The 11378-nt window shown below is 52.7% G+C and overlaps 1 protein-coding gene across 1 annotated transcript; it reads right to left on the reverse strand.

Annotated features, from left to right (window-relative positions):
• Positions 1 to 45: 45 nt before the first annotated feature.
• On the reverse strand, positions 46 to 11151 carry C13H12orf43 (chromosome 13 C12orf43 homolog). Its single transcript, XM_028528421.2, has 6 exons — positions 10973 to 11151; positions 7286 to 7328; positions 7009 to 7107; positions 2000 to 2073; positions 1353 to 1443; positions 46 to 867 (listed from the first exon to the last, which is right to left on the reverse strand). Exons 1-6 carry the CDS (start codon positions 11094 to 11096, stop codon positions 516 to 518), a joined length of 783 nt encoding a protein of 260 aa, XP_028384222.1. The 5' UTR covers positions 11097 to 11151; the 3' UTR covers positions 46 to 515.
• Positions 11152 to 11378: the final 227 nt, after the last annotated feature.

The raw sequence follows: 11378 nt of genomic DNA on the forward strand, positions 1-11378 counted from the left end.
GTTCACAAACGTGGACAAAGAAAATTCTGGAAAACCAGGGGATAAAAATCTCTCCTTTCTCAGACAATGTTACATCTGGTCTATGTGGCATAGAGGGAGAAGTGTGAACTCTTTGGGCCTTGGCGCTGTGGGGACCCGGCCCTCATTTTCTTACGACTGTCCCCCACACCAGGCTGAGGAGGAGGGGGAGAAGGAAAAGGTCTCCCTTCACTCGCCCCCTGCCGACAGGACCGGGGAGATGGGGCTTTGCCACCGGGCATCAGTCTTGAGTAACTGGAGGGCTCCTTCCTCCCAAGACCATGGAATGTTCTGGTACCACAGGTCTGCCCCGGCCCCCTGGGGAAGCACAGGAAGTCAGGCTTTGCTTAGGCTTCTCACTCTGCAACCACGGCTTCGCCCCGACTCTTGGGCAAGCCCGAGCCAGGGGCAGAGTCTGGACCTGCCAGCGGAGCCCTGGAAAGGCCCGTCTCGGGGGGCACCTCATCGCTGGGACTGGCTGGGCCCTGTGCCCGAGGTCAGTTTACAGGTGTGACTGCTGCGCCCCTCGACAGTGGGCATGGGGAAGCCTCGCTGGCCTTCTTCGCCTTTTTCTTCTTTTTCTTCTTTTTGGTCCCAAGCGACACGTCTCCGTTGAACTTGGTTGAATCCTTTTCCTGCTTCCCGACTGTGGCCTTGCTAGTGGTGGTGGCGGTGGCCGTGGTCGAGTCTGCACTGGCCTCCTTCTTGGCTTTCTTTTTCGACGACTTCTTCTTCTTCGCCTCCTTTTCCACCGTCACAGGGCCATGGATGGCGGACTGCCGGAGAATGTCAGACGCGGACACAGCCGCCTCCCGGCACCGCTGCCTCTCCTCATCGCTGTCCTCGCTGCTGCTGCTGCTGCAAGGAGAGGGCGGTCTGGGTCAGCGGGGACGGAGCCCCAAAGCCGCCCTCGGACAGGGGCCGCAGGGGCAGGCAGGGAGAGAGCCCAGGCTCAGGAGTGAGGCGGACCTGCGTTCCGACACTGGCTTCTCTGCTTTCTAGCGAGGTGACCTCCTGGAGTAACCTCTCTGACCCTCTGTGTCTCCGCCTACAAAGTGGGGATCTTCACGGAGCCCAGGCCTCACGAGGATGTCCAAGGGGTGAGGCATCTGGACAACACAGGTGCTGGAAAAGCAGGAAACCTCCAGGGCCAGCCCCCGGTTGAACCTCTTCCCCTCCCATGGAGGGTACCATTTCTACCTGACCGGAGCTCCTCCACGGGGTCCTGCCTCGGCCTGGACCTCACTGAAGTCGGCTTGGCTGTTCTGGGACACTGGCCAACCCAGAAAATGGGCAAAGATGAGGGACCTGGAGGAGAGGGTGTGTGACCTCACCTGGAGCTGGAAGGCAACCGCTTCCGGCGGGGCTGGGGAGCAGCTTTCTCCTCGGGGCCTTCAGGGATGGAGGTGAAGAAAAGGCGGAAGCCTGAAACCCAAAGGGGCAGAGTCAGCAAGGCCAGATGCCGACCCCTCTGCCAGGTGTTGAGGCTGCCCTGTCTGCTGCCCTCAAGGTGCTCCTAGTCCGGAGGCGAAGACCCAGGACCCGCTCTGTCTAACCACACAGTGATGCCTCGTGTGATGACAGGCGTGCCAGGGGACAGCTGGTACCAGAGGACGGGGTGCGGAGGCGCGGCAGCTGCCAGATCGGGTCGGCAGTGTGGAAGCCAGCGGGGGGCCTCCTGCCTAAGGAAGCTTCCCAAGTGGCAGATGAGTTTGGCACGGGACAAACAGACTCAGACAGGCGGGGCTGTGCAGCGTGGAGGTGAGGCACTCCTGCTCCGAGCCAGACAGGTGAGGTCAGCTCAGGAGAGTGCCTTCGTTCCTCAGAGCCTCCTCATCCCTTCCAGTGCCCCGCTAAGTGTCTGCCTCGGGGCAGGCTGCACGGATGAGAGACGGCGATACAGCAACACTGTATCTCCCAGCTCCAGGCACGCAGCAGGTGCTCACTAAACACAGCTGCTATTAACAGTGCGGCCACTCACCGTCATCCTCCGGGGGGACTTTCCGCGCCTCGGCCTTTGTTGGCTCCTTTACAGCCTCGGAGATGGTAATGGAGCTGAGGGAAGAGGAGATGGTTGATTTAGGATGAGATTTTGGGTACCAACAAACATTTTTTTAAATTTTTTGATTTTAGAGAGAGGGGAAGTGAGGGAAAGAGAGGAACACTGATGCAAGAGAGAAACATCCATCAGTTGCCTCTTGCATGTGCCCCGACCAGGGGACTAAGCTGCAACTCAGGCATGTGGCCGGACCAGGAATCAAACTGGTGACCTTCTGGTCTGCGGAGCGATGCTCAGCAAACTGAGCCACACAGGCCATGGCTAAGGATGTGAAATGATTTTTTTTTAAAATGGAGGGAATGCGGCATGTCATCTTAGATGCAAAGGCAGACAGCACACTGGCCTGAGGAGCAGGCCAACCCTGTAGCCACAACCTGCGGAACAGCCCCTGCCAGCGCACACTGATCTTCTTTGCTTGCTTACACCCCGCTTTATTCCAGAAAACGCTGAGGGCTTCTAAGATACTCACAGCACAATAAAACAAATATAACTTCAAGGAGGGAAAACAGAAAATAAATGCAGGAGGGACAGAAAGAGCCAAAGTGTGCTTTGGAAGTCCTGTACACTTGCTCAAGAGAGGATACACATTTCGCCCCAAGCTTCCTGACAGCAAGCGTGAAAAGGGAAATAGGACCAGTCTGGAGAGATGGTTCAGAGGCCAGCTTAAAGAGCAGGCTGGACATGGTTTTTAAATTTTTAAATCTTAAATTTTTAAAAAAATTTGAGATAGCTGTAGATTGATATGCAGGTCCAAGTAAACATGCAGGTGCCAGGTACTCTTTGCCCAGGTTCTCCCTACGGTAACACTGTGCATAACTGCTGTTCAGTATCACTACCAGAAAGCATATAATCCACTGGCCTTATTCAGGCTTCAGAGGCCTGGGTTTTGTTTTTTTTAAATATATTTTCTTGATTATGCTACTACAGTTGTCCCATGTTCCCCCTTTCACTCCCCTCCACCCTGCTCACCCTCTCCCACCCACATCCCCCCCTTTAGTTCATGTCCATGGGTCATACATATAAGTCCTTTGGCTTCTACATTTCCCATACTATTCTTACCCTCCCCCTGTCTATTTTCTATCTACCATCTATGCTTCCTATTCTCTGCACCTTTCCCCGCTCTCCTCCTCCCACTCCCCTGCTGATAACCCTCCAGGTGACCTCCATTTCTGTGGTTCTGTTCCTGTCCTAGTGGATTGCTTAGTTTGTTTTTGTTTTTGTTTTAGGTGTGGTTGTTCATCATTGTGAGTTTGCTGTCATTTTACTCTACATATTTTTTATCTTCTTTTTCTTAGATAAGTCCCTTTAACATTTCATAAAATAAGGACTTGGTGATGATGAACTCCTTTAACTTGACTTTATCTGAGAAGCACTTTATATACCCTTCCTTTTTAAATGAAAGCTTTGCTGGATAAAGCATCTTGGATGTAGGTCCTTGCTTTTCATGACTCGGATACTTCTTTCTAGCCCCTTCTTGCCTGCAATGTTTGAGAAATCTGACAGTCTGATGGGAACTCTTTTGTAGGTAATTCTCTCCCTCTCTTTAATCTTGGGTAACTTAATGATGATGTGCCTTGGTGTGTTCCTCTTTGGGTCCAACTTCTTTGGGACTCTCTGAGCTTCCTGGACTTGCTGGAAGTCTATTTCCTTTGCCAGATTGGGGAAGTTCTCCTTCATTATTTGTTCAAATAACTTTTCCACTTGTTGCTCTTCCTCTTCCTCTAGTAGCCCTATAATTCAAATGTTGGAATGTTTAAAGATGTCCTGGAGGTTCCTAAGCCTCTCCGCATTTTTTAAAAATTTTTGTTTCTTCTTTCTTTTCTGTTTGGTTGTTTCTTTGTTCCTTCTGGTCCACTCTATTGATTTCGGTCCCAGTTTCCTTCCCATCACTATTGGTTCCCTGTACAGTTTCTTTTATTTCACTTAGCATAGCCTTCATTTTTTTATCTGATTTGCAACCAAATTCAACCAATCTTGTGAGCATCCTGATTACCAGTGTCTTGAACTGTGCATCTGACAGGTTGGCTATCTCTTGGTTGCTTAGTTGTATTTTTTCTGGAGCGTTGATCTGTTCCTTCATTTGGGCCATTTTTTTTTGTTTCATGAGCCTGTTACGTAAGAGGGGCGGGGCCTTAGGTGTTCACCAGGGCAGGGCAACCCAGGTCGCCGGGGGTTGTGATGCTGTATGTGGGGGAGGGGTCGGAGAGGGATAGTGCCGCTCGCTCAGCTCCCTGCTGGCTTTCAGTCACTTCCCGCACTACCCACAAGCAAACTGGGCCCTTCTGGTGCTTATTCCCGGGTGGGCTGGCTTGTGTACATTCTAGGACCCTGTGGTCTTTCCAACAAACTCTCCTGTGAGCCTGGGAGTTTCTCCCACTGCTGCCTCAACCCCCACTGGTGTTTTCTTTTTATTTTATTTTATTTTATTTATTTATTTTTAGAGAAGGGAAGGGAGGGAGAGAGGGGGAAAAATATCAATGTGTGGTTGCCTCTCATATGCCCCGCACTGGGGACCTGACCCACAATCTAGGCATGTGCCCTGACTGGGAATCAAACCGGTGACCCTTTGGCTCAATGGATGGAGCTCAATCCACTGAGCCACACCAGCCAGGGCCCCACTGGTGTTTTCAATCAGTGGTTTGAGGCTTTATTTCCCCACACTGGGGCCCTGGGTTGTCTGGTCTGTCTCACTCCCCAGCTGTTCCTCTCGTTTATCTGCATGCAAATGTGGGACCACCCGCTCCACCAGCCACTGCCTCACCGGTCCGCCCAATGCTGCCTTCCCAGCCAGCTGTAGCCTTGCACACCCGGCTCCACAATCTGCCACTTTGCTGGGTCCGCCAGCTGTCGCCTTGCAGTGAGTCGAGTCTTCTCTGCCCAGCTGCCTGTCTCCGCCCCTCCTGCCGGTCTGGATGAACGTTTCTTCTTTAACTCCTTGGTTGTTGGATTTCCATACAGTTTGATTTTCTGTCAGTTCTGGTTGTTTTTTGTTTTTAAATTGTTGTTATCCTTCTTTTGGTTGTGCAAGGAGGCATGGTGTGTCTATCTATCTATGCCTCCACCTTGGCTGAAAGTCCCCAGAGGCCTGGGTTTTGAATCCTGGCCTTGTCGGTTACTAGCCGTGTCCCCTTTGGCAAGTGACTCCATCTGTCTGAGCCTGTGCTACCTGTCTGTGCTCTGGGAGTCCCTAGGTCTTCGGGCCGTCACAGGATTCAGTGAGATGGTGGGTACCCAGCACTCGGCACAGAGCCCGGCCACGGCGGGCACTCAGGAGCAGCAGTTACGAGGACGACCGCTGCCGTCACGACCCGCCGTGTTTTTTCACGGGCCCTCTGACCGAAACAAACCGCCTCTCCGGACGCACAGAGCAGGGAGAACTGCCGAGACCAGCAAGCGTGTCTCTGGTGACTGCTGACAGTGAAGTCACCGTGCACCACAGAGAATGATGTTCGCGTCACTGTCCTCACAGCAGGCACAGCACTGCACTGGGCGCTCCCCGCTAACTGCCTCCCGCACATGCCAGGGGCGGCCCCAGAAACCCTGGACGGGAAATCAGTCTGGGAAGTCACATGAGATGATGCTGCCCAGGTGCCTGCCTCTGGCGCAGTATCCAACACAACGGTCTGATGTCAGTCCCTCTAGTATGCCTGGCAATGTCTGTAGACAGTTTTGATGTCACAGCTGCTGGGGTCATGGCAGCGGGATCTAGGGGGTGGAGGCCTACCATGCACCGTACAGCCCCCACAGCCAAGAATCATCCAGCCCAAAACGCCAATGGCACCAAGGCCCAGAAACCCTGGCCGCACAGGAGGGACCAGCTGGAGCATCACTAGGCCTCTCGGGAAAGAAGCACTGCCGGGCATACCCTGACCCTGGTCGGTCCGCTTCCTGCTGGCTTCCCACCCGGGGAAGCATCCAGTGCAGAGCCGGGCGGGTCTGGTTTGCCCCGAAGCCAAAGAGTCACCAAGAAAAACTGCTCCCACAGCTCGAAGTGCCAACTGACCTTCCCAGACGCATTTCCCACGTTCCTGAATGGGAGGACTGGCCCCACGTACGGCAGTCCAGGGCACGACGTCCTGTCTCAGGAGAGCAGCCGGTTCACATCCCAGGAGGGCTCACTTGTCCTTTCTGACACCTACTTCCAAGTGAGGACGCCGGTTGGAACATCCTCACCCCCCTTTCAAAATCTGCACTGCCAATCACCAATGGGTCTAGACCAGCGTCACCTGAGACAGGTTACCTTACCAGTCTTCCAGGAAACAGAGGCACCGCAGCCTAGAAGATGAGTCTAGAAACTCCTGGCTGAAGAGAGTCCACAGTTCTCTTCACTGCACGTCTTCCCAGAGCCTGGCATATCCTATTGTGAACCACAGTGTCCACGGGCACAGAGGGGTGTGCAGACTGCAGCACACCCAGCTCTCTGTCCTCACACCCTTTTTTCTAGCCGCACTTCAGACTAGTAGTATTCCTTGGTGCCTGTTTTAGCAATGCTGACCTAGACCTTGACAAGTCGCATTCTCAAGCTTAAGGAAGGAGAACGGGCACAGGGCCCGACACACGCAGTTCCGCCTGCCCCCTGCCTGTTCGGGAATGAGCTCTTGCTTCCCGGGTTCCCCTCGCATCTCACGGCAGCGGGACCACACAGTGCTTAAGGGCAAAGCCTTTGGAGGCAAACACACCCAGGTCAAGTCCCCACCTCTGCGCCTTACTCCCTGTGACTTCAAGAAGTCTTCTCCTTGTGAAGAGCCTCTGTTTCCTCGCCTAAGGAATGAGAGGACCTTCGTGGCCAGGTGATCATAAGTGCCATAAGGTGACGTACACCACTGTGCTGGCCACAGCGCCTACCTGCACTGTGTGAGCTCCCAGCCAATGTAAGCCGTTACTGTTCCTATTCGTGAGGGCGGGAAAAGAGAAGGTATACTTCTGGTTACCTGTCCAGCAGGGCCCCCAGCTTCTTGGCTACGTGGGCTCGGAACTCGGGGGTGGTCTGAAGCTCGTTGCCGTCTTGCTCGTGCTCATCCACCTTCTGCCTACAACACACACAGAAGGGCGTCACTTGCTGCCGCTCAGGAGCTGCCCCCGTGAGGGCAGGGACCGCGTGTGTCCCGTTCGCCCCGCTATGCTGTGGTCCGACCCAGCGTGGACACACAGCAGGGAGTCGGTTTTTGTTGAATGACTATATGAACCCGAACCCAGAGCGTACAGTACCTGAGGCTCGGCTGGGTGCTTGGCAACTGACTGTTCACAGCATCTGTGGAAACAATGAGAACCTGAGGCATTTGTAGAGGACATGACAATAACAGTACCTATTGTGTGCCAGGTGTGATTTTAAGTGGTTTACACGTATAACTCATTGAAGCTTCCCAACCGCTCCATCAGAGGGGTCACCGTTGTCTCTATTAGGCAGAAGAGGAAACTGTAAAATAACCCAGTCCGAGTCAAACAGCTATTAAGTGGCAGAGCTGGGACAAGGACACAATTAGCCCCAGTGCCCTTCTCTTCACCACCGTGCCGAGCAGGCAAGTCTAAGTGTAATTCGTTTCCAGCATTTATTGAGCTCCTACTAGGAGCTCAAGCCGTGTGCCAAGTGCTGTGGAGGACAGAGAAGGTGGCTCCGTTACACTGATCACACTTTTCAAGCCAAGACACGGGGGATTCTTGGCCTGGTGGCCATTCACCCACCAAACACTGGAGGTCTAATATAACCCAGGTAGAGCTCTAGTAGCCAAACAACTTAGACAAAGATCTCAGCCCTCATGGAGCTTACACTCTAGCTAGCAGAGGGAGATGACAAAAACACACACAGAATTACATGTGTAAAATTAAATACTAAGTATAGGGAGAAAAACACCTCAGGGAGGGTGGGAGTGCTGGGCTGGGAATCATGTTATAAAGGTGGGCAGGGAGGGCGTCTCTGATAGGTGACATTTGAATTTAAGGGACAGGTGAGGGAAGAAGCCAAGTGGACAGCGGTGGAAGTCTTCCAGGTGGAGGGATGAGAACCTGCAAAGGCCCTGAGGCAGAATCTGTCTGGTGCTTTTTAGAGTCAGCCAAGGAGGCCAGTGTGGCTATAGGAGAAACGAGGAGCTCATGGGGGCCAGAGCGGGGCGTCTGGTGGGCCAGTGTGAGGAGGACCTGGGCCCTGAAGGGAGGGAGGGGACACTGGAGGTGTCTGCACAGAGGACAGACCCACATGCACGTAAGGTTTTACAGAATCCCTCTGGCTGCTGTGTGGAGACAGAGTTAGCGGGGCGAGACCAGAAGCAAGGACTTTGCTGCAGTAAATGAGATGTTACGATGTGGCAGGACCCTGGATAAGCGTATTTGGAAGACGGAGTCAACACAATTTTGCCGATGGACTAGACAGATGCTGTGAAAGATGAATGAAAGGTTTTGACTTGAGTGATGGGACAAAATATGCTTATATCCTTAAGGGGCAACCTGACCAGAACGGACACTTGGTAACTCTGGACCCAGTGTGGGGCCACGGCATTAAGCCACTCCAGAAAACACAGTTGGCACTGTGGTCTGTGCTCATGTGCTTTGGACCACAACACAGAATACAAAGTGCCTGGTGGTCCTGAAGCTGGGAAGGTGAAGCCCTGGGATGGATAGTCTTTGCACACCTGGTCGTGTTTCTTGAGCGTGCCATCACAAGGGAGAAGGGCATTCCCTCCATCCCGACCACAGAGCAGTGGATGTGAGGTGCTGCCATGCCACACAAGCAGTGTTAGACCCCCGGCCCCAGAACACAGAGTTCAGTGAGGCCCCGGCTCTCCCACTGACAAGCTGGGTGAGCCTGGGCAAGTCACTTTACCTCCCCCAAGCCTTTGTTTCCTCATCTACAAAGTGGAGATGAGATAACAAAACTTCCAGTTAGTGTGAGGACACAGTGCAGTGTTATACTGCTTTGAACATTTTGCATGTTCACCTTCTCCTTGGCTTTGTGAGCTACTGGGGCACACGATCTGCCTTTTTAAATCTTCATATCCACAGCTCTTGGCATTGGTGTCTTGGTGTGAAATAAATGTTGCATACCTTTATCCATGTATGTGTTGTCTAAAATTAATATTCAAGCTGAAAAAAAAATGCTGGGTCTCTAAGAATAAATAACATATTAAAAAAATAAATAACCCTGGCTGGTGTGGTTCAGTGGGTTGAGTGCCAGCCTGTAAACCAAAAGGTTGCTGGTTCGATTCCTAGTAAGGGCACATGCCTGGGTTGTGGGCCAGGTCCCCAGTGGGAAGCATGTGAGAGGCAACTGATTGATGTATCTCTCACACATTGGTGTTTCTCTACTTCTTTCTCCCTCCCTCCCCCTCTCTCTAAAAAGTAAATAAAATCTTTAAAAATAAATAAATAAAAATTTAAAAGGAGTGGGAGTTGGGCAGGAGGGAGAAAGCCATCCATGTAGCAAAACCAGCCACATAAATGCTGCCATTTATCAGGCCCTTATCATGTGCAAGTGCTGCAGATGCGTCATCTCTATCACTTCTCAACCTGGTGGGGTGCGTACCTTTTACAGATGAGAAAGTTTAGTGCAGTGAGACTTAAGTATCTTGCCCAAAGTCTCAGCACCGGTGAGTGATGGACATGGGAAGGCAGATCCACGTACAGAACGTGAAGAGAAAACTACAGGGTTGCGGTGCTCGGGGATGAGAGGGTCCAGTGCGGTCTGGAGCCTACCTGTGGGCGTGCAGTGTGGCGGGACAGTAAGGAAGGGCGGGCAGGCAGGCAGGGAATGGGTCACCAGAGAGCCTGCAAGTCTGCTCCAACAAGAGCAGGGGGTTTTAACCATGCGTGGCTGTGGCCTGTGCCGGCAGTCTGGTAAAGCCCGGACCCCTTCTCAGAATAATGTCCTGAACGAATAAAATAAAACACAGAAGCCTGGTCAGGTAGCCCAGTTTGTGTGAGCATCGTCCTGATACCCCAAGATGGAGGGCCCAGTCCCTGTTCGGGGCACATACAAGGTCAGGGAATGAACGCATGGATAACTGAACAACAAATCCAATTTTCTTTTCCTTTTTCTCGAAAATACTTAAAACACACACACACAGTATTACAAAGAAAACCAATGATATTGAAACTCAGTTACCTTAACAGTAAGAAACCACATCTGGTATATTAATATATATGCTTCTTTTTTTAATGCATTAAATAAGATCTAGAGATTCTTTAGATCTAGGGCCTACAAATTATTGTCATTTTAAAGCAGGAATGAGTGTAAATCATTCTCCCCAACATTTTATTGTGAATAAAATATTTTCGCATATCTGCAAAGGCGGTGATGGGATATGAAAATCTGTCACCTGTGATAGGACAAAATAACAGGTATTGTCCCAGTCACGTGCAGCTTGTGGCCCCCATAAAACATGGGACGGGGTGCCAAACTTCCACGACAGGTTAACGGAAACGAAGATGAAACACTGTTCCCGTTCCACATTCACGTACCCTCTGGATTACGATTCGGTACCCCGACAGTGAGGAGTTTCGCCCTTATTCCCGGGGCACCGGGGAGTCCCGGTCAGGGCTGCGCGGGACACCGCTCACTGGCAGCCCCGGGGTGTGAAATGTGCAGCGGGCCGGGAAAGGCTGCAAGTGAGGGTCCACGAAGTGGGCTGTCGCAGTCATTTCGGAGAGAAGGCGGGCTGCCCGGTGTGCAGCAGTGATGATGACCCAAAGGGGGCCGAGTCGAAATTGAGGCTCGGGTGCCTCAATTTCCCTGACTGGGCCAAGGAAACAACCCACACTGCCGCCGCAGCCCCAACTAGCCCCCGCAGGTCTCTCGGGCAAAGAAGTCGAGTCCCGGTGACTCCTTCCTCACCATCCATCCTCTCAGGCCCCACGGGAAGATCCCGCGCCCTCCGGCCAGACTGCGTGAACCCAGTCCCCTACCGGTTCTTTTCTTTTCCGGCCCTCTCGGGAGCTGCTGCAAGCCCCAGGCCGGCATGGCGGCCTCGCGGCACCGCGCCAGCTCCTCCACATCGCTGCCACTGCTGCTGCTCTCCAAATCGCTCATGGGACCTCCGGGCGCCGTCCTCTTGAACCACCGCAAAGGATGGTGGGAGCGCCTCCACTAGCGTACCCTCCCAGGACGGCACGTGGGAGTGGAGGAACGCAGGGCATTGTGGGGATGGTAGTTCTCAGACTCATACTGCCAATGGCCATTGAATTGTCGTGGGAGTTTCCCCAAATGCAAGAATTTAGAAGTGCCAAAGACATCAACTGCTCCGCCCTTATAATTTTCTTTTTAGATTGTATTTATTTTCAGAGAGAGGGGAAAGGAGGGAGAAAGAGAGGG

Source organism: Phyllostomus discolor, chromosome 13, assembly GCF_004126475.2.
Source record: "Phyllostomus discolor isolate MPI-MPIP mPhyDis1 chromosome 13, mPhyDis1.pri.v3, whole genome shotgun sequence".
NCBI classification, from domain to species: domain Eukaryota; kingdom Metazoa; phylum Chordata; class Mammalia; order Chiroptera; family Phyllostomidae; genus Phyllostomus; species Phyllostomus discolor.

Bases quoted from the DNA above. Each gene is read 5' to 3' on its own strand.
- C13H12orf43 (XM_028528421.2), bottom strand. From the start codon at position 11,096: ATGAGCGATTTGGAGAGCAGCAGCAGTGGCAGCGATGTGGAGGAGCTG. The intron at 1,444-1,999 runs GTGAGTGGCCGC...TTTGGGTTTCAG, and splicing joins AGTCCCCCCGGAGGATGACG to GCTTCCGCCTTTTCTTCACC. The intron at 868-1,352 runs GTGAGGTCACAC...CAGCAGCAGCAG, and splicing joins CGGTTGCCTTCCAGCTCCAG to CAGCGAGGACAGCGATGAGG.